Below are 23,122 nucleotides of genomic sequence, written 5' to 3'. Positions count from 1 at the left end.
GACAAAGTCAATTAATCTCTTGGAGGTTGTTCAGGTTTAGATTTTTAGAGATAAATAAAAGCTGTTAGAAACTAACAGCCCAGCCACTGCTGAACCCATCAGGTGCTAGAAGTTATTTGTAGGTCTTCACAAATCTGTCGCCAGTGTGGAGTTTCCTCATTTAACAGGGAAAAAAAAAATGGGACAATCACTTGAATGGTGGTGAATTCATTGAGCCAGACTTTGGGAAACTGCAGGGACTTGGTGATTAGCACCTGCTCTTTCAGAAGCTGACAACTTAAGCCAGACCCCTGTTGTGTTTATTTCCTAGTGTGAATCCCATGTTTCTGCACAGAGCACCTGGATGCCATTTTGCCTGCTCCTTACTCCTGTGAAGACCCTGTGGAAGCCAAGAGGTGTGCTATTCTGCTCAGCTGCCAGATTGGATCTTGGGCAAAGCTTATCTGAACTCCAGAGGAGTGGAAATGGTGATGGGTGGTACATGGCTCTTGGAGCTGAGCCCTACAGCTCATGTTCACTCTTGTGAGGACTGGCCATGAGGTAGGACTGTCAGCATGTGCCCTGCTTCAGTTTTATTTGCAGCATGTTGCCTGGCAGTATTAGGTTAATGGTTGGACTCAATGATCTTAGAGGTATTTTCCAACCCTAATGCTTTTATGGTTCTATGTCGTGAAATCCAGTGAGTCCCTGTGAACAATATTAAAAGTGGGGGTTTATAAGGAATCTGCCAGAAATGCACTTTTATCATGCAGAGCTGTGTAATGGATTCTATTTCCTTGGTGGGTGATGAAGCAGAAGAAGATTAATGCTGTTGACAGTAGAACAAGTCCAATGCAAAAAAAAGCAGCGAGTATCAGGCTGGCTTCTCCAGGACTCAAAGTTTTGCCGAAAAAATTGCCCACTTTGTTGTCATAATCTGTTAAAAGAGAGTTGTTAATGAGAAATCTGCACATGAATCTGAAGAGTTTTAAATGGCATTTTTAAAAAATCCTTACCCTTTGCAATGGTTTTATTTGTTGCAGTAGTTGTATTGTGTGCTCCAGTTGTGTGTCCTCCTTCTGAAGGAACTTCCCACTCTTGTCTCTCTTCTCAGGGAGAAAAAAAAAGCATAGTTAAGTTGAAAGCCTTAATAAATATTTTTTTCTCTTTTGAAAAAGTAGAGTTGACTTTATTTCATTACTTCCACCTTGTTGATCTGAACAGAAATTGTGATTTGATCATCACAGCTGTTCCTCTGGGCAGTTCCATGGGCAATATTCCCCTTCTCTGTAGGCATCTCTGTTACTCCACTACCTGCTGTAGTGATGGAACAAGGAGTAGCTTTTAAACTGAAAGAGGGTAGATTTACATGGGATATAAGGAACACATTTTTTTATGATGAGGGTGGTGAGGCACTGGCACAGGTTGCTCAGAGAAGGTATGGTTGCCCCATCCTTGGCAGTGTTCAAGGCCAGGCTGGATGGGGCCTTGAACAACCTGGTCTAGTGGAAGGTGTCTCTGTCCATGGCAGGGGGGTTGGAACTAGATGATCTTTAAGGTCCCTTCCAACCCAAACCATTCCAAGATTCAGTTCTTCATTTGCTTGTCCATTTGAAATCTCCCAGACCACATGAATATGTGGAATCAAATAAATTCATCATATCCAAGGAAGGAGTATTTTGGCTGCATTTGGCATCTACATTTGTCGTCATGCTGCTAGAGGGTTATAGGTATGAGGTGTGCCTACTGGCATTGTTTCAACTCTTTTAGAGCACAGTGGAGACCTGGGGGAAGATGCTGGATCCAGATGTTAAGTGAAGTTATGTGATGTGGAGAGGCTCGCAAAACACTTTTGGCTTCACTCACAGGTCTTAGAAGAGACAAGTACCACTCAAAAAGTTTGCCAACTTCTTTTAGTCAAGAGATCACCTGTTTCTTGGACAAGATGGACAACCATTTTCTGGAGCTCCTTTTATCCCAGCTGATGTCTGCCTGTGCAGGGAGGAGCCCAGACAGCTCTGCAAGTCATCAGGGGTCACAGGAAGGAACCAGCACCATGCCAGACTGTAGGCCTTCCCGCAAAGCATGGCAAAAAGGCTGAAAAACAGCTTTGCAGGTGTTTTCTCCAACACCTTTAAATGACAAATGGTCCCTAGGCTGTCACTGTCTCAGACGGGCATTTGTGAAGCACCAGCTGTTTTCAAATTGCAGCAAAGTGCACCAAACACTGCTGTCTTTGCCATGTCATCAGGGGTGTTTTTCCTGTCTCTTATCACTGCTACCTGGCCGTGGCAGTGCAGGTGCTTCCCACCAGCGGACAGGTGAGCTCTCTTCCTTTCATCCCTGCCTTCCATCCAATTGTGCTGCAATACCACCTCTGAGTCCTAGGATGTTTCTGATACTGCACCTGATTTATTGATGGTGTAGGTTGTCTCCATGCCAGCATGGATGTGATCGGCCACGTGACAGTGCAGAAGCCACGTTCCAGGGTTTTCTGCTACAAGTTCAACTGTCTGGAAAGTCCCAGGGAAAAGGTCATATACGTCTCCTCTGTGGTCCTTATCTGTCTGTGGCAAAGCAAATCCAGAATTGTGAGAGTCATGCCTCATATACTCCCCCACAGGCACTGAAATATTCCAGTTACACTTCCAGCTCCTTAAGGTAGATCAGATGCTTCTTGTACATTTCTAGTGAGCATCATTCAGAGAAACTGAGGTCTGTGGACACCTCTTATTTAACCCTTTATACAACAACAGACACCTTCTGATGACTCCAACTGTTGGTTGAGCAAAGGTGCTTTTTTGAAAGACAGATTTTTCAGGTAGTCCTGCCAGTGGCAAACTATCACAGCATAAAACCATACTCTAACCTGGCATAACTCTAATTTCCTCCCTGTATCTTCCCTTACACCTATGGTAATCACATATTTTAACCCACTTAAGCATGTCCTCTACTAGAGTAATAGAAGCTTTCCAAGGATCTCATTCATTTCGCATTTCCTTCAAATGCAAAACTCCCACCAACCTCAGCATCAGCCCAGGGCTCTGTGCCTAATTGACAAAACCAGGCTAAAAATATGGATTTTTTTTGTTTGTTTTTCTCATAAATTTCCCATCACTCTATAAAAGTTTTACTTTGATTTATTTTACCAACCTTGAAGATGAAGGTCTGTGCATGGAAGTGAACTGTGTGGATATCCACTTCATTGCCCATTCCTATCAAATACCAGTTTGTCCTATCACCTTCATTCATCGTTAGACCCAAGAGACTGTTGTAAATCTTCCCATTGATTGCTGGAAGAAAGACAAAATAGGAATTATTAATAATTGGCCATGGTATGGGTGATTATAACCCCCACTTCAGGCACCATTTGCACTTTCAGGGGAGAAGTGCTCAGGCATGTGTGGTCAGGGCAAGTGCTGTCCATAGTGACCACTGCCACTGCAGGGAGACAGTCATACTTTTGTTTCAGTTTCCAAATTGTGTAAGTATACATCGGCAAACATTATTCTGTCTTACAGAGTATCAGACTGGTTTTTTTTACTAGTTGAGATTGGACTCCTGAGAAAACTGGATTTATGCTGAGAAGCTACATGGAAAAAGAGGGAATAGAATTGTTGCCTAAAATGGGTACCAGCTGTAAAAAGAAGAGTTTGCTTTGCCAGGGCTGTGTGTGTCCCCATCCAGTCTATTCTGCCTGGCTCCTGGACTGGCTGCAAATACAGCCACAGTTTTAAAATATCATTCCTACGCTCCTGAAAAACAAGCCTTGGAGGAACACAGCTCCCAATGACAAAGGAATTCTGGCAGAGCAGCCACTTCCCAAGACTATAACAGTAAACTATCTTGTTAGAAATATATCTTGGCTGGACCTTGGGAAATCTTTTTGTATCCAGCATTGCACTTTATGAAGTTGTTACATGGTTCAGTAACTGCAGGCTAAATCCAACATCTTCCTAAAAGGGCTGTGAAAAATAAACCTCTTTCCTCTTGGCTGCTGCTGCCAAGTCCTACATACCATGTAGGCTGTTGCCTTCTACAAAGTTCTTAGTGGAATTAAAATCGTCAGGATTCTTATGAAGGTATGTTTCAATGTTTTCTTTCAAATACCAGGATTCATTTTCATCGAACACCATAAAGAGAAGAGTAAATTCACGATCGATGTCTTTCCTTAGACCTCTTTCATCTAGAGTTCCTTTTCTGCAGACTACAAGAGGCCCAATCAGACCACTGTATGTGTCCTGAAATAAAATAAATATATGCATTACAGATTTTCAGTTCATCCAGTTATGAAATAGATACAGATTAACTGAAGATTAAATTGCTTTTTCCTAGCAGGTGAAAAAAAATCAGTCTGATTAAAAACTACTTTCTCTGTGTGCCTCTCGGGTAATTTACTGAAGCAATGACCTCTCTCTAGTGTCCCCTTTCAACCTTACTCATTCTGTGATTCTGTGATTTTGTGTAATGTTTTGTCTTTACCCCAAATCCCTTTAATTATTCTTTAAGGAAGAAATCACATTACTGTGGTGGGTGCCTTGGGATTTCTGTAGATTAAATTACCCAAGCATGTGCAACTGTTAGTAAAGAGGACATCTAGCTCTGTAAATGGTGTCTCTCGCCTGTGGTCCTGTCCCATCTGAGAAGCAGGATCCTTTCAGAAACATTACACAAGGCACATCGTGTTAGCCAAAGCAATGCAAGCTTTAATGGCCATTTCTTGGTTACCTTAACAAAATTTGCTGTTGAGTAATAAACCCAAGTGATACAATTTGGATCTGTTTTGCCAGGACCGGATCGTTCTGGGACGTTCCACCTGTAGGTGTTTATTTCCCCTGAAACAGAGAAACAACAATTTTACCTTGAACAGCACTGTATGAGAGGCTTTGAATAGCATCTAATAGCAACTAATAGCATCCTACCCTCCTCATCAAACAATTGTCTGCATCAAAACTACCTGTGGAAGCATGCAGCAATGGGATAGGAATATGATTCTGCCTTCCAGGAGGTCAGTGAGGTTCCAGTGATGTAAATGAAGGCAGATTGCTCTGGAAAAGAAGATCTGCAAATGATACTGACAGAAGTGGAATCCCACAAAAGGAAGTTTACAGACAGGACTCTTCATTTTTCCCCTTGACAAAACTTGTAGTAATTCAATGATCTTGGCTGCTGATGCTTAAAGTCAGATGAGGCATTGGGAGCCAAGCCCAGAAGATGTTTCTTGAACCTTCTCAATTGAAAAGGGCAAGAAGAAGTGGCAGTTGCAGAGGGTGCAGCAGAAGTGTGTCAGCTGGAAGCCCAGAAAGGAGAGGTGAATATGTACCAACCAGCTGTCTTGGAGCAGCAGAGGGATTCTTTCCTCTTCCAGATAAGCCCCTGCTCCACAGCAATTACCAGAGAACCTCTGTCCCATCCCAAATCATCATCTCTGTCACATCCTCCCTGAGCAGTAATTCCCTGACCTCTGATTTTTAAAAAATGGTAATAAATGGATGAGGAAATGATCTGTTTGGGTGAGGATCATTTCTCTACACTGAACACAAACATCTGTGTTCAGATCAACTGCCTATGCTGTGTTTCCCTGTTTTGTGGTTTTTGCTGGTAGTGCAGGAAAGGGTAGGAGACCAAGATGTGGGCAACACCTTGCCCTTTTAAGTCATGGAGAAATGTTGAACCAAGCAATCTCTGTACCAAAAGTCTTTCAGGGTGACAACAGCCAAGGGCATCGTGGGACATGCTCTGAGTCAGATGAAAACCAGGAAATCACAGAACCATGGTTTTAGTACAGCTACAACCCAACAGCTGCCAATAGCTGTGGGCATCTAGGCAAGGAGAATTTTCAAGCTTAAAGGGTTGGGAAGTGACTGAGCCTAGTTTTGTGTCACTGAGCCACTACACTGTTCATGCATCATGCAACAGTGGGTTTTATTGTACAGAGGTAACTACAAAAACAAAAAAAAAGGTGATTCTCAACTCTCATACAATATGAGATGGTAAGTATTGTATGTTACTCATGTAAGTATTGCAATATCATTTACTCCTACAGGATAAGCACCATGTCATGGAGACATAGGCCAGGGAAGTGTTTGTCATCCACCTGTATCTAACCTACATGTCATCACTGCTTTTTAGAGAGCACGATCTGAGAAGGGAGGCTGGTCATGGTCCTCCACCCCCTCCTTGCTTTTTCCTCCTCACCTCAGGATGTTTGGAGGCTGTAGATGGAAAGAAATCTCCACCCTACTTAAAAGCTGACATGCTTCAGAAGACATTGAAGACCCATCTTTGAAGTGAAAATAAGGCATAACCCCTGAAAAGTGTAATAAGCATGAGCAAAATTGATGTTTTCTCCCTTTTTTCTTCTGCATAAATGGAAGAATGGACAGGGAGAGAACAAAGCTGTGGCAGATGAAAGCTGGTTTAGCATAGGCTGCTCTGGATATGCTCTCTGCATCAATTTACCATGCTCCCCACAGTTTCTTTAGGAGCTGGCAGTGCTCTCAGGAGTACAGTTTGCCAGGATTCAAATCTGTCTGATGATTAATTTAAGATTTAGTAGAACTAGACAGTCTTTGGCAAGTTTGAGGTGAGTAGTCCAGCCTGGCCTAGGAAGACAGACAGTGAGGATTTCTAGATGATGGTGGCAGGGACTGAGGTGCCCAGAAATTTTTCTTGTTCTGAGCGAATTGTTTTCTAGGTTTATTGCTTTTTCCAAACACTCTAAGGAAAAGTCTGTCCTTAGGTCTTGCTGAAGAATTTTTTGGCTTACTCTCAAGTACAGACACCTTCCCTCATCCAACTCATCCCAAGCCTGCTCCCACGTGGACACAGGAGACATGACATGTTCCCGTTGTTACATCTCAACCGCCAGCCTAACAGCATCAACAGTGGCAAGGAGCAAATAACAAAACAAGAGAGCTGTATGTAAATCAGTTCCTTCCCCCCCCTCCCCCGCCCCCCCCGTTTCATGTATTAACCTCAGGTATACATTCATCAACCTGCATTCAAGGCAGATGTTGGCTCATATCTGGACATGAGTTTCTGTGTATTTGTACTGTACCAACACAGCTGCTCACAGGAAAGAAATTTCAGCTTGCAAAGAACTTTATTACATCAAAATTTCTTTTCATTTCATTCCACACTGCAGTTCAGAAATACCGTGAAAAAAATTGCTTGGGTGTTAGAAAAGCAAAGGTGTGTACACTTTGGATTGACTACAATGCCTGGGTTTGACTCCCTACTAGAACATAAACCCAACAAAAAGATTGAAGTTCAAAAAGTTTAACTGGAATTTTTCTATATGAAAAGCTATTTTCCACTGTTTTCTTCACAATAAACTGAGGCATATTTGGTACACTTTTCCAAAGATTGTTAATTCGCATGACAGCTACGTTTTGCATTTTATGCATGACTATGAATGCAAATGCCAATTCTGTGTAGCTTGAGAGAGGCAGCGTTAATATCAACATCTGCAATTCTTACCTCTTAATTTGAAAGTTTTTAAAACATTGTTAGGGTGTCAGTCTGGGGACAAATGCAGCACTGGCTCACATTTCTCTTGCCATGATTATGGGCCTGTTCCTCTCTCTTTTGGAGGTTGTCCAGTGATATTGCATTCCTGTTTCTACCCCTGATAGGAATGAAGGCTCATTCTCTGCCCAAACATGCCCACTTGATGAAGAACCTACATGTATAAAAACTCAGAACTGTAGCTGAATAAACGTTGAGCATATGATGCCTGGGAGAACATACAGAAATGGGCAAGTTTGAAAGAAGGATTATCATTCATGTGCTAAAATGCTTTTAAATACAGCCTGTGTAGCTCAAGGAAAAAAAGGGGAAAAAAAAAAAAAAAAAAAAAAAAAAAAAAGGGAGCCTTACCAGGGAGGGTAATTGGTGTCTCAGGCTGTTCCTCACAACCCACTTCTTCTATACCATGTGCACTTATCGAGTAAGGCCTGCTGGCTTTGTTCTTAAATACAATCAGTATGGAGTCACCAACCTCGGCATGGAGTAATGGCCCTAAATTCAAACAGAAGAGGCCAGTGATTAATGTTGCCTTTCTGAATTCAACAAACTTTCAATAGCTTGGCCTAGGAGTAGAACCAAAACCATTGGGCTTTTCTATTCTTCCAGGAAAGCCATCAAAATTGGTTTATCTCAGCTGATAAAAAGCTCCCTATGTATAAATAATCTCTTTTCGGTCAATGAAGAGAATTGTTCCTTGAAGAGAGGTCTTTGGACAGCTGGTTTTTAAGGAAAATTCCTAAAGATATTTTGAATCTTTCAAAATTTTATTTCTCAAGCTGGTAATTGCTGTGTTTTTCACTTTTTTTTTTAACTCTTGTTCTTCAGAAAAGGAAATGATAAATATATTCCTAGAGAGGGCTATCCCGATGGAACAGCATGAAACTGTATCAGGGGAGGTATAGTTTCAATATTAGGAAATAGTTCTTCACTCAGAAGGTGGTTGGGCACTGGAACAGGCCACCCAGGAAAGTGGTCAGAGCACCAGCCTGACAGAGTTCAGGAAGTGTTTACTCTCAGGAATATGGAGTGATTTTGTGCAGGGCCAGGAACTGGACTTCAGTGATCTTCCAACTCAAAATATTCTATGATTCTACGACTATTTCATGACCAATTTTTGCTCGCTTTTCACCCCATAAAAAACATGAGCTGATGGTTATTTTATGATGGGTAAAATTATGTCTTGCCCAATTGCAAACACAAATCCATCTCCTTAATATTGTCTTAATCTGTTCACAAGAGATTCCCCCATGTTATAAGTTCTGAAGCTAAGGTGAATCCTGGAATTGCCGTTATAGCACTCCTTAGGATACTCCTTATTCATGCTCAAGAATGAATTTTTTAATTTGGAAAGGATCTTTACACTCAGCAATTACATGAATAGTGTGTAAAATCACTGATGCATGGAATAGGCATCAGTGTTCCTTACTTTCCTTCTTTAAAAAGCTAGAAAACATCTCAGTTTTTGAAAAGCAATCCTCTTGTTGACCACAGGCTTGGTCTGTGAGACACGAGAGCTACTTGCCCAGGATTTCCAAGTGTTCCTCCTCTTCTGTCCTCACTTTGCACTGTGTGAAGTTGCCACTTGTGTACTCCCTGTAAACCACTTTCTTGTATTTTGAACCGATCAAGTCCTCTCCTTGGCTTAGAAAAACATGCCCATAGCTGCAAAATAAAAGGCAATAAAAGTGCTAAAGTGCACATATCTGAAAGCTAGTAACTGTTGTTATTCACAATAGATGCAATGTGAATGTTCAGCTTGATTGAATGTGCTGATGGATGTGAAGGCCATGAGAGATGAGAGATGCAAGAGGTTTTAAATAGCAAATAGCAAGAATGATAATCCTCACCGAATGCACACCCTCTTCAAACAGGTAAAGCTGAGGATAAGTTGCACTCTCCCAGAATTTTGGGAACACAAATCCTTCACCAGAGCTCTCAGAGCAGAGGTAAAGTGCGAGCTGAGAGTGGTTTCAGCTGCCCCCTCCAGCTGCATCGTTCGCTCTGATAAAAGATACTGCCTGTCCCTGGAAACCTGAATCCTCTTATCATGATGGTTGCTTTTGCTATCTTGGCTATTAGTCAGACATGGGAAGATGATAAACAAAGCTTGACCTTCTAAAATAAATGCCATCATCTGAGATAAGAGGGAGCTACTTTACTCTTCCCTCTTGCTGCTGTGTGCTGCAAAGGTTGGATGCTTTCCCCGCACGACAACAAAGAGAAAAATCTATTTTCCCTTCTGTGCCTGGAAGACGATGCTTTCCAGGTTTACCCTGAGTTTGTGGCTGTTCCCATGGGATCCCAGAGGGCAGACTCGCCGGCAGAGGACACTCACAACCTGCTGTGCAGCTGAGTGTTCACCCTCTTCTGGGAGCAGCTGTCTCCTGGCAGCTCATCTCCAAGGTGCCCTTGGCGGAGTTGCAAGGTTGGCTCACAATACACTAAATAAAACCAAAAACTGCCCCATGGATACTGCTTACTGTGTAGTGAGCTATGTGTGCATCAGCAGCCTTTGACAGTACTGGAGTTTACGTTTTCTTTCAACTCCCATCATCACCTGTGACCCTTCAGGTGTATTTTTTACAGACTCCTTTTCCTCTGTACAAGGAGTTGTTTCCCAGATGCTTTTCTAAGGTTTATCTTTGACATATGATCCTTTTTGCTTTCACTGAAGTGTCCTCAGAGACCAGCCTCTGCAATATGATCTGGAATGTGTATTTTTTTACAAGTTTTTTATTCCTTAACACAGTACAGTGATTCACTTGCAGGGTTAATTATGTTCTGATCTTTTCAGGGAATCTAGGGGCTGCCATGCTGCAGGAAAGAAGGCTCAGCACCCCCTTCATGTATCTGCATTGCCTATAGGAGCTTACATCCGGAACAGGTGCTTGACTTTCCCCTCTATGAAAACCAGAACTCTGGGATGGCAAGGCTGGAGAGAGTAAGGGAGAGGAGGGGGTTGGGGGGCATCATTGTAAAGTTGAGCCAGGGCTGGAAGACAAACTTGGAAGACTTCTTGAATTCAACAGCATTACAAGACACTCTGAAGTAAAGCATTTGAAACTGGATTGCCTATGAACTAGTCTAGTCTGAGAGGCTGTGACTTTGTAAATACATTTTCTCATATTATGTTTGGTGAAGAGTTCCTCCTAAAAAATACAAGGCTGGTGTCGTGAAAAGGTGGTTCAAAGTTTCCCCTCCACTGTAAGTGTGTCCTGTGCCCACAACTGTTTTTTGGGTTGGTGTACCTTTCCTCATAGCTGCTGATGTTGTAAATATTTGGTGCTGAGCTCTTATTTGAGGCATAGTCCCACTCAACTTCCTCTGCAGCAATGTAGTAGATCCTCATGGCTCCATGCTGCTGCTGGGCTCGGGTGGTGTTGTGGCAGCTGCTGACCTCGTAGAGATGTTTCATCCCACCAACAAAGTGATCAAAAGTCCTGCAAACCACTTTGAATGTGCCTGGAAAGAAAAGCACATGACATTGAAGCAATTAAAAATCCTAACAAGCAGCTTGGCAAATTAGGTCGTGTACATCTCTGATCTGTCCTCAGACAATCCTAATCTAGGGTGCTGTATGGAAAGTCAAGCAAGGGGATGTTTAAGTAGAATGATAGAATATTCTAGGCTGGAAAAGACCTCCAAGACAATCAAGCCAGCCATTAACCCAGCACTGCCAAGTCTACCACTAAACCATGTCCCTAAATGCCATATCTACAATCTTTCAAATATGTCCAGGGATGATGACTCCACCACTTCCTGGGCAGCCTGTTCCAATGAACTAAAACTCCCAGATGAAACTTGAGGTTATTTCTGTCACCTGGGAGAGGAGACTAACACCCTGGTAGTTATAAAGAGTGAGACCATCCCCTTTGAGCCTCCTTTTCTCCAGGTTAAACACTCCCTCAGCCACTCCTCACAGGACTTGTGCTCCAGACCCTTCCCCAGCTCCACTGCCCTTCTCTGGACACGCTCCAGCCCCTCAATGTCTTTCCTGCAGGGAGGGGCCCAGAACTGAACACAGGATTTGAGGCGTGGCCTCAGCAGTGCCCAGTACAGGGGGACGGTCACTGCCCTGGTCCTGCTGGCCACAGCATGGCTGATCCAGACCAGGAAGTCCCTGGCCTTCTTGGCCACTTGGGCACACCCTGGATCATGTTCAGCAGCTGTTGACCAGCACCTCCAGATCCTCTTCTGCTGAGAAGTTTTCCAGACCCTCTGCCCATAGCCTTTGGCATTGCATGGGGTTATTGTGAACCAAGTGCAGGACCCAGCAGGACTCGGCCTTGTTTAGCTCCATAGGAAAAACAAGCCTGCTCCATCTTTGCTCAAAATCACCATAAATTGCTTCTAACTACTTGAGTTAGATTAGCTTGGCCAAGGAAACTCTGAAAAGCACTTAGATGTCTGGCAGCAGGAATAAGCTTGCCAGCAAGCCTTCACTGCCAGTGAACCCATGCTGCAGACACGTCCATGAGGAACACAAGGAGATGCAGGAGGAAGCATTCATTGCAAAACTCAATCAAGGCATGGAGAAACAAGGGGTGTGTTTCAGAGATGCTGGTTCCTGGTCCCTGAGCACAGAGCCACTGTACCAGCCTCCAGTGCAAGGGACCTTCCACTGAGCCCCTGCAGTTTGTCTGGTGTAATCAGGCTAATGAAGGGCTCTGCAATGCAGATGCAGACCCCCTTTAGAGGAATGCCTGCTTATAGCCATTTATCTATACGCACAGTAGAGGTAAACTGTAACCTTATGACCCTTTTCCTTCCCTCCATGAAACATGAAAGGCCAAGCCACCATGGGCCTTTTTTTTTTGGTAGCTCTGGCGGCCAAAGATGGTAGTGATTATGGGAGCATATTTTGGCATGTTCATGGGCAGATTTTAACATTTATACTCTCCTTCTCTCCTCCCCATTTACTCAAGCAGATCATGATGGTGTCTTGTACAGCTCCACCTGCTAGCACTGTGTGAAGGAGGAAAGCACTTTCAGAGCTGCTTTGTTTGTGAGTCAGTGGTAGAACCAAAATTAGAAGCATAACTCTGTCCAGACTAGATCTCAGTCCATTTCCTGCGCTTCAGTGGTAAAAGTGATAAAAAGATAAAATAACATGTAATTAAAGAAAAATCATATGCGTTGGTGATTGCAAAGATCTGGTAATTCATTCAATTTCCCTTATTGCCAGTAGAAGGTTAGCCAAAAATTAATAATCTCTTAGAATAATTGTTTTGTGTGAGTCCTACAGTGCAGTTTCATGACAGGGAGTGGAAATGTTTGGGATTTGTGTAAGGAAAATTTCAGTTGTCTTACAGGCATCTGCAACAGAGGCCTAACCTAGCACATATACAACTCCAATGAACATTTCTATCAGATGCCCTGGCCATGGATGGCCTTTGGCATAGCCTTGTACAACCCTGATGACTCTGTAATTTAAACAGAGTTGCACCAATGTAAAGCAAAGTAACACTGTACTCTCTGTTATTAAGATTATTTGATGTCTCCAGCAAACAACTCATACTCTTCTAGTTTGAAGTATGAATCACTGGATTACCCATGAGATTTAAAAGTACCTTTAATGTATAAGCTTCTGAAGAAACTCCTAAAGACTGACTATTATTGAAAAGCTTTTGTTGAAGTCCTAAAATACCTTAAATGATGCTGACTACCCACATGGCAGGGAATTTGCTTTTCTAAAAAAGTCTTTTTGGAGAATTATAAAATTCTGTTAGCATCCTGTTAGCTATCTCTCTGCCTGCTGCTCTGCCCATCCCCAGGTCGTTAAAGCCTCTGGTCTTTGGTGCACATGCATATTTGATTTATACACCTTCCCAGAAAAGTAATCCAGCCTGAATCCTCAGCTGTGTTGGGCCCCCAGGGTCTCTCTCTGGGCTCTCAGTCTTCTTGTGCAGAGCAGAGCATCTCACTGCCTGTTATTTTGGCTGACTAGTATCTGCAAGTGCCACACAACCAAAATCAGTTCATGAACATACCCACACGGTCTGGCTGCATTAATGCTGTCCCTGATAAATGAGGAAACAAGGCCAGCCCATCCCTTGTCGTCCCTCTCAAGTCGATGGTGTTTCCTTGAAAATGAACCCCGTGCATGTCGTAGTGACTGCCCAGCCCAATGAGGTGCCAGGAGACCTTGTCATTCTTGCACATGGTCAGGCCTGGCAGATTGCCATACAAGTAGCCGTTGACAGCTGGAGGAGAAGGAAAAATCCTGGTTAGCAGCAGTCCACATAAATGCACCACAGAGCCTCCTACCACCTACCTGACCAGAGACTCACAACTCAGCAAGTCACTAATGGGGCATTTTGTGAAGCAAAGGTAGCACTTGATGACACCAAATTAACATCTAAGTGCTATTCCTATAAACTCAGAGCTTCTACCTCTTTGGTTTTAGCCTGTAAAATCTTGTAATAGCCCTTTGCAGTGATGCAGCACTCCTCCACCGAGTTTTTTAGTGTACCTCCCAGACACCAGCCAAGTGTACAAATCTGGTACCTCCTTTCAGCTTGGAGAATGTATAACCAGGTTACTAAGGCTATGGGGAGGGCCATAGAGATTCTGAGTGGAGAATCCAGAATTCAGTTCTGGTGGAGCCTTTTTTATGTGATTTTGACCTTTGATCTCCACTTTTACTTCCTAAATGTATATATTTCTTTCACAAGGATGTTATAAGGCTAAACTCCCCAATCCTCAGATGTTATCTGTGATCAATGTGTGAAAGGTGCTATAAAAGAACAAAACTTCAGTATGAGATCCATGTCAAAGCAGAAGAATAAAATAGATAGGTCTAGAAAGCCCCAGAGTTTTCTAACAATATATATCTAAAGCAAAGATAGATCACATGATTTGCTCAAGTCTGTCATCCCAGGGATACCTTGGAGGAGATCCATGCTGAAGTCAGATACTTGCACCCAGAAATAATGTTGTAAAATATTTTTGGCCATTCCCCTAGTCTTTGCGTCTCCTCTTCCAGAGGTTGTCACTGCCCACATGGGAGATGGCAGAGCAGGGCAAGTAGACTTCGCTGCATGAGTCAGTGCCAAGGCCACCAGTGAAATTTAAAACACTGGAGAACGTTGGCTTCTTCTGCAGCTGATGCCCATCTCTGGCATTGTGTCTTTTTATAGAACTAAGTATTGTTCTAAAGTATTATCTAAAGTATTATCTAAGTATTATCTAAAACCAATGCTCTGTTCCGTTTTTCCAGATGCAGTTGGGAGATGGGTGCATTCATTGCCATTGTGACTGGAGTTTCAATGTGCACTCCAAGGGCTTCAGGAGCTGGCCATAAACTGACTGACAGCTTTCCAGCTCACTCTACAGTGCAGTGCAGTGCAGAGAGCTATGAATGATGATAAAACCTGCTTAATATGATTGAATAAAAGGTATCATTAACAGATATTAGGCATTTTATACCATGCATTTTGTTGGATTCCATGAAATCAGCATCATTTTCATCTACTTTTGAAGGGTCTCCAGTAAATGCTTCAATATTCTTGTTCAGATACCAGCTGTCATTCTCATCAAAGACTGAAAAGAGGAGGTAAAATTCTCTGTCTATTCCTTTCTGTAGACAAGAATGAAGACAAGACATTAAAAAAAAAATCAATAAAAAGGAATAGGTTTTTATAACAAAGCATTCTTTTCCCTGAAGCCACCTTCTTACTAAGTCTGCATAGAGACAGGATATTGGCACCTTTTCATCAGCCAGAAGGATAAATAAAGTGTCCATTATGTGGCGTGAAAAGAGTTATTATTTGCATGGAAAAGACAGAAAAGCTAAGGAAGAGCCAGGCTATTAGGGAATGACTATTTTGTCTTCTTAACCATCCCCTTAGATCAGCTTTTACCCTGAGGAGTGACATTCATTTAATCTCTGTAAACTGAGCTGGGAACTGGGCAAATAGCCTGTGTAGGAACCCCCAATGCACCACCCTGCTCTTAGGGACAAGGAGAAATTCACTCAGACACCTGTGTCCCGTCGTGATTCAGGGTGTTCTTCCGACAGACCAGCAAAGGTCCCACGAGGCCAGAGTTGGTGTCCTTGACAGCATCAGTGGCTGAATAGTACAGGTAGGTCAGGCATGGGGGGTCACTCTCTGCTGGACCTCCATTTTCAGGCACCCTCCATTTGTACGTGAAGGTTTCACCTGGCTTTACATGGGCTCCTGGCTTCAGGTAGCCTGTAGAGAGAAAGTTGAGATGCACCAAGATTACAGGAAGGCTTTGTCTTCCTGACTACAAGAGTTAGATGGAAGTCAGGCATGGCTACTGATTTCTGCAGAGAAGCTCCACCTTGCTACCAGCCCACAGTTTGGGCTCAAGCACCATCCCATAGTTCAGGCAGTTATGTCATGGGAACACCTCACCCTAGTCCCGTGCCATGGGGACAACCAAGCCCATTGCCCACAGAACAAGTTCAGCTGCTCCACTCAGACACCTTCCAATGCTACCTTGGATTATCTGGATTCAGTCAGACAAAACATGCAGAGCTCATCGTGGTGCTTAAATGGCTTCCTCTAATGTTTGTAGCTTACCTGCCCTATCGTGGAATTTATCTGTGGCACAAACTCAGACACTACTTTTCATTAAGCACCAACAAATCAATTACACTAGTGAGTGGAGCTGGAGCTGCAGCTCTTTAGAAGTTCAAAACAAATCTGATCCTGGTAATTGTTTCTTTTTGATTTTGTAGCAATGCACAGGAGTACTTGTCAGCATCTTCAGAGAGAGGATGATATTGTTCTTTGTTGGAGGCTACTTTTAAAGGATTTGGGCCATTGTCTGCTGCTATGCAAAGGGCGGATTTAGATTTTCTTTGACACTTAAGCATCCATTGTCCATATTTTCTCAGCACAGTCAGCCTCCAGTACTCCAAGAAAATCTTAGAGACTTAGACACAAGTGAAAACAGCAATATTACATCTGAGCACAGCTGCAAACTGCAACAGAAAGCAGAGTATAGCTTCCACAGTATCCAATACTACTGGATTCATCCTGCAATGGTCGTCAATGAGGCAAACATTGACTTGGAGTCAAAAGCCCTCTGAGGCTGACAAGTGTCAAATGCAACATGCAAGGGTATTTCCTGAGAGCACTGAACAAAACATATATCTGCAGACATCTCTAGATGTAAGTATTTTTATTTACATGAGTAAACTGCACTTAGACAGTGCACTCCCTCTGAAAAATTATTTACCCTCAGCATAAACCTACAGCCTCTGCATATATACCTACAGGATTTCTGAATGTATACGCTTGTGGATAGAGGTAATGCAAATCCATGGCACGAGAGTTAAAAGGGGAGAAGAAGGGGCAGAAAGATTATTGATGAATCTGGAGTCAGGTTCTCTCCAAAGACCCAGAGGTGTGCCAGCTCACATGACTGCTAAACTGTAGGTTTTGGATTGATTTTGCTACACACTGAAGTGTGCAGTGCTGAAGGGCACAATGACCAGGGGCTGTTAAATGAAAGCACAACAGCTCTGCAAGCAGGAAGCTGCACTTCCATTGGAGAACTATCTCTGACATGGGTGGCATTAGGATCTGTGCAGATAACTTCAAGGCTGAACTCAAGCCAGTTGTTTTTTTATGTTTTGCCTCCTGGCGAATTTGTTGAGTTGCAAGGCCAGCAACAAGAGACAATAATTTAATAAAGCCTTTTTGCATTGATTTTATTGTATGATGAGTTTTACATGTTGACCTAGTTCTCTCTCAGCACAATTTTCAAAAGAGGGATTATGTCCCATGAGTTACTTTTGATGCATTGTAGTGGAAACAAAGAAATTTAGACAACAAGAAAACTACTTTTCTTTGCAGTGCTGAAAATGCATTGAAAACTTTTTCAGAGACCACAGCATTATCTCTGTAGATGCTTTGAATGGGATTCATCTCACCTCAACTGGGCCATCTCAAGCTTAGTCCCTAACTCAAACTCTAGACTTCTGTGGTTGGTGGAGACAGAATCACAGCTGCAGAGGGTCTCCTTGTCAATGACTGTAAAAGGTGCCTACCAATTAAACATGATATTTAACATTCAATAGTTAAACTTAGATGAAAAGACCCTGTTCATGCACAAAATGAGAGGAAGAATTTCATACATGCTCCATTTCAGCATTTATGTATTCATGAGAATTAATAAGGATTATCACCGCTTCATGTTCCAGGGCAACCAGATAAAAGCTGCCTTTGAAACTGACTATCCTGACAGTAAAGCAAGGGCAATGCCCAGCCTGGATTAGAGAATTGGGAATGATGCAACTGAGACCATGAGGATAGCTATAGCCAATGACTCAGCCAGGCCATCATGCCAGATCCTCCTGTCCAGAGGAGATCCACTCCTTGCAATGGAGCAATATTAGACTAGAACTAATAGAAATTGGATTGTACTTGTGACTTTTGTTCAACATAGACCTCAGCTAGTTCTAGATACCTTGTCTGGCACATATCCAAGGAGAAGAACCATCACATTTGCAGACTGTGTAGTCCCGTTGATTGTGACATGAAGGGTAGAGACAAACTAATCAAATCATCCTTTCTGTCCCATAGCATCCACAAGAGGGCAAACCTGCAGAGCTCAGCAGCAGATTTTTGGACTCAGGTATTGTGGATGTGATGATACAGTAGTGCAACCAAAACTTACCATCTAAGTAGGGAGCACCTTCTGACAGCTTGCTGAAGCTTACACCATGGGCCATAATGCTATAGCTTCTTCTGGCTTTGTTGGCAAAAGTAACCATCACTGTATCTCCCACTTCAGCTTTTATAACAGGGCCTTAAAAAACAGAGTGAGGGAAGGTATTAGAAGGACTGCTCTCCAGCATATTTCCACCAAATTAAGAGAGAGCTACGTGCACTAAATTCCCCTCTCAGTCCAGATGGTTCTACATTCAAACCTGATGTAATGACAGAAGGGGAAAATATTCACTGTACCAAGTATTCCCAGGTGCTTCATGTCCTCTGACCAAGTCTTCTTACTGAACGTTGCATCAGTATATCCCACATAGCGAACTTTCCAGTACTGCCCTCCTATTCTGTCAGTCCCTTGTGTGAAATATGTTGCAGATTCACTGTAGAATTAGCAAATCGGACTGGTTAAATAATTGAAGGTTCAAGCAGATCCTCCTCATTTCAGATAAAGTTATTACTCCAGACACAGGAGAAATGACCCCCCAAGTTACTAATCTGCGTACACTTTTCTAGCACACAAAGAAAAATATTCCTGGTTTGAATAAGCCACGAAATGAGCATTCATTGTACATTAGACTTTTATGTTTAACCCAGATTTACTTTTATGTAAAAGGTAAAACCTTTTATGTTTTCCCCTGATTTTTTAGGGAGGTATCTATATCAACTTACCTTAGGGCAAGAACTGTGCTCAGTGTGTGTCTAACCGTTATTGGCTTTTCTGAGAGACACTATAATGCAATTTGTCTCCATCGGTAATATCAGGGGGGGAAATTCTGCCACTGTGGCACCTCTGAACAGCACTGATTAAAAGTGTGAAAGCTGCCTGAAGAGTCTTGACGAGGGGCATTAACTGTGTTGAACTTGGTGTGCCTCACTTTCCCCATGCATTTAATGGAGTAAGATAAGTGCTTCCAGAAGGCACCTTGAAGTGTCGCACTTACGCATCTAGCTTCCTGACAAGGCTGTTTAAATCTATTCCTCCCTGCTCCTTTCAATTAAAATTAATGACACTGCAGGACCTAGCCCATGTGAATCACTGGGGCAGTGTCACACAGACTTCTGAAATTAAAGCACAACAGGAGTTGACAAGAAACCTTACCTGCCAGTGGTGTTCAAACCCTGCCCAGTGAATTTATCATAACCGTCAGGTCCATAATTCCAGAGCACTTCTTCAGCAGCAATGTAATATCTTCTCATATGACTGACTGCTGAAGAGTGAGACAGGTTTTTTTTTGCAGATCTGAACATCATATAGTGCCTCCATGCCACCTGGAAGGAGAAAGAGTCTGGAGACATCCCCTGACCAGCTGCAGAGTCAGCAATCTCATGGATACAAATGCACATTCAAAACTCTCTGGGAGCTACAAGGATTGGAAACAATTACTACAGTAAATTTCTATTTCAAAATACATTCCCTGCCTACAATCGGCCAGATACCACCACCCTTCCTTTGCAAGGTGGTACACTTTATGCAACAGCTGAAACCCATGGACATCAATTACACTCTTTAGTGGACTGATTTACTTAATTTCTCAATCTGCATAAGGATGGTAGAATGATTTTGGAGGTCAGAGTACCTCCAGAAATCTGCAAAATAGCATAATCTCTCCCTGACTTCCATTGAAATACAGACTGGTTATTTCTCCTGAAGGTATTTGTTGTTTGCCAGAATTGAGACTGTTTTGCCTGATGCAAATCCAACTGGAATCAATGTCTAAAAATTCTCCCAACTCATCTCTGCTATGATAATTATACACTGCCTGCTGCCATGACACCTAGTTTATGATACATATTTTTGGGGTCTTGCACTGCACAGATATCACAACATCACCATCAAATTCCTTCACATAATGGTTTCTGAAAACACTGCAAAGTTTTGCCTGATTTCCATAAAGCAAAAAGCTATCAAGTGTTCAGCTGGCATGATTATTTTTTTGTGTGGAAGTACTTATCTACAACAAAAGACTGCGTTGAAAAATTGGTGATGAAAGTTCCTCTCACTGCTCATCAAAGCCTTTATGTTTATCTAGGAAGCATGGTGACAGTGCTGGGTCTAGCAAGTCTTCCTCACATGAGTTGCATGGCCAAGTCATTCATACTAGCTGAAGATTTGGCCCAACATGTATCATTTTTGGTGACTAAACTCATAATCACGATCTTTATCTGGTGAAACAGTTGCTAATTGTTCCAAAGTCACAAAAAAAAGTGTCAAATCTCGCTTTCCCTGGAAACGTCTCCCAGATTTCTCTTCCAAACATACCAGAGGCTGATGCGGGAGATCTACAGCAGCGTACCTCGTAAGTGCTCATTGACCTGGCACGTTATCAGCCACCTCCCGGGGCTGCCAGGAGTCATCTCGGCTGTGATGAATGTTGCCGGGAAGAGGCCAACGACGTCTGCTCTCTGGTCTCTGCTAGTGAACGTGTGGCCGTAGAAATAAGCAGCGTGGATGTCTATCTCGCTTCCCATGCCAAACAAGTGCCAAGACATGGAAGTGTCAGCACACACCTCCAAGCCCGGGAGATTGCCATATATGTAACCATTAATAGCTAAAAACAAAAGTATGAGACTTTTTGAGAGGTGAAAGAAAAGTGCCTCTGATCCCATTTCTAAGGATGGTCCTTTCCTGGCCCAGAAAAGAAACTACCTGAATGTTCCCACTGAATAAAGCCCCTACAGGCTCCTTGATGAAGAGTAGCATTTTGAACATATGTCTTACTGCTCTGGATGATCAAATGCCCCAAATTCTCTGTGTCTGTGAAAAACATTCTGGATAATATCAAGATGTTGCAAAGGCTAAGTCATCACCAAAAAGGCCTGATAATGAAGTAAACTTGTTCTGCAGCCATTTAGCATGGCTGAAATCTATTTCCTCTTGTCCTAAGTCATAAATAAACCATTATATGCCAGGCTCAAGCAATTTAGATTTGAAAATTATATCAGCCAAATCAGTGAAGTCAGCTCTGACTTCCTCAGCTTCCACATCTGATAATGTATCAGGACGCTAGGAGAATAAGACTCGTATTTTGCAAAATATTTTATTTCCTAGGCTCCTGGGAACAAAGAAAATATACAGAAATATCTAGAATTAACTTCCTATGCCAAATGTCCAAATAACACAAAGTACCATTGGCCAATATACCTCTGAAGGGCAGGAGTGGTTATACCAGCCAGCCCACCATCCAAAAGCCTTTTGAGAATTCTCTTTTGAGAATTCTTTCAATACACACATCTCAAATTGCTGTGCAGCTTTCTTTGCTCCTTTCACAGCTGGGGAAAAAAACCCAAAAAAACAAACAAACAAAAAAAAAAACAACAAAAAAAACCCCAAAAAAACAAAAACCAAACAAACAAACAAACAAAAAAAAAAAAAAAACCAAACAAAAAACCAAACCAGCTTAAATCTGTTGCCTATGATAACATGCTAAACAAATGTCAGATCGGGACATGAAAGCCAAATCTCCTTTCTGCAAGTGTCATGCTGTTTTTAGGGAGATGTTTCTATCAACACAGTACTTCAACATTCTGACCCTTTCCTTGCTAACACAGATAAAGGAGAGACATCACAGGGGACAGAAAGTCCTACTGAATTGAAAAGAGCCCGGTCACTGCTGTAGGTCACCATTAATTCAAAAGTCCTTCTCACCATGCATTCGGTTGCTGGTCTGGAAACCTTCATCCTCTTTGTCAACTGTGTCTGGTTCTAAGCAGAAGGTCTTTATATTCTCATCGAGATACCAGCTGACGTTTTCATCTACAATGCTAAACATCAGGGCAAAAGCATTAGCAGCACCAGTCCCTTCTATTGTGGTCTCATCTGCAGTTCCTGAATTGCAAACAAAAAGGAAAGTGATAAAAAAAGCCTGGGATGGGATTGAATTTAAAAATGACAATAACCTTGGTGCACTGAAGGCAATACAGTTCTTTTCCCAAAGTCTGCAGGGCAGGACAAATTTCACCTAATTTGGCTCTTCTAAGGCATTTTGACACCCCTCCAACAGACTTTGAACAGATAAGTGCCTCCGGAAGGCAAAGCTAAGCTAAGTCAAGCTGATATTTCAGTATCTCTTTGGTCTAACATGAGCACAACCACCTGCAAATATCTGTTGTCCCATTTCCCCGCTCTTTGGCCCGTTGCTTCCAGCCCTGTCCCTTAGTCAGTGTTAGTTAGCATCTGTGTTCCTGCACAGTGAGCCAGGTCATGAGCTGGATCTATTCAGAACCAGCGACTCATGTTTTTTTGACAAGAAATTGAGGAGTGAGGAGTAGCAGCCTGCATTTCTGTTGCACTGAAGTGAATGCCGAACTATTCCCCCAGAGTGGCCCTCTAAATGTGGCTCGCTCTCCACAGACTGACAAGGAATCCATGAGAGTTACCTAGGACTAGGTACTTAAATTTAAAAAGGCTGAAGACAGGATGAACAGAATTTATTGCAGCTAAGTTCAACATCTTTATCCCAGTATCTATTTGGGGAGCAACCTGAGACTATAGGACTGGTGATTCTGAGTAGTCTCTTACTATCCACTGGAGAGTGTAGACTTCGTTCCAATCAGTCTATCTCTGATCCCACAAAAAATTTCATTTCCTCTGCTTTCCACAGGAGGAAGCTCAGAGTCTTGCTCCCAGTTCTGTGTCTACCACCACTGGCTGGGAGACTAGAGCAGTAACATCATGTAGATATCCACCTTCATGAATTCAAGGCCAAACATGCAGATAATCTGGCCTTTCAGGCTAGGATTGTTTGGAATATGCTGTCTCCTAGCTCCATGTGTTGTCTAGTAGTTATCAGCTCAGTGTCAGAATCACATATTCAGTTCTGTGGATTTCAAAGGCTCTTGAGGACAATGTAAGTCTGAGACATTTTAATTGTGTGAGTTAAACTGGAAACCAGGCCTGTTTTTTCCACATTTAA

General features: G+C 42.6%; 1 protein-coding gene across 1 annotated transcript; it reads right to left on the bottom strand.

Moving 5' to 3' along the window:
- Positions 1-713: 713 nt before the first annotated feature.
- Positions 714-21,994, bottom strand: HEPHL1 (hephaestin like 1). The gene is given in 18 exon segments (XM_066177414.1): positions 714-916; positions 996-1,085; positions 2,387-2,546; positions 3,133-3,272; positions 3,998-4,220; positions 4,708-4,814; positions 7,861-8,001; positions 9,032-9,171; positions 10,758-10,971; positions 13,500-13,712; positions 14,938-15,088; positions 15,493-15,704; positions 18,163-18,294; positions 18,453-18,589; positions 19,309-19,409; positions 19,411-19,478; positions 20,504-20,758; positions 21,856-21,994. Coding segments are annotated over 18 exon segments (2,811 nt in total). The 5' UTR covers positions 21,980-21,994.
- Between the last annotated feature and the right edge of the window lie 1,128 nt (positions 21,995-23,122).

Source organism: Chamaea fasciata, unplaced genomic scaffold (assembly GCF_029207755.1).
Source record: "Chamaea fasciata isolate MVZ Bird 193981 ecotype frontalis unplaced genomic scaffold, bChaFas1.0.hap1 SCAF_2, whole genome shotgun sequence".
NCBI classification, from domain to species: Eukaryota; Metazoa; Chordata; class Aves; order Passeriformes; family Sylviidae; genus Chamaea; species Chamaea fasciata.
The sequence above is the reverse complement of the archived record's forward strand: the minus strand, read 5'-3'. Positions and strand labels throughout refer to the sequence as shown.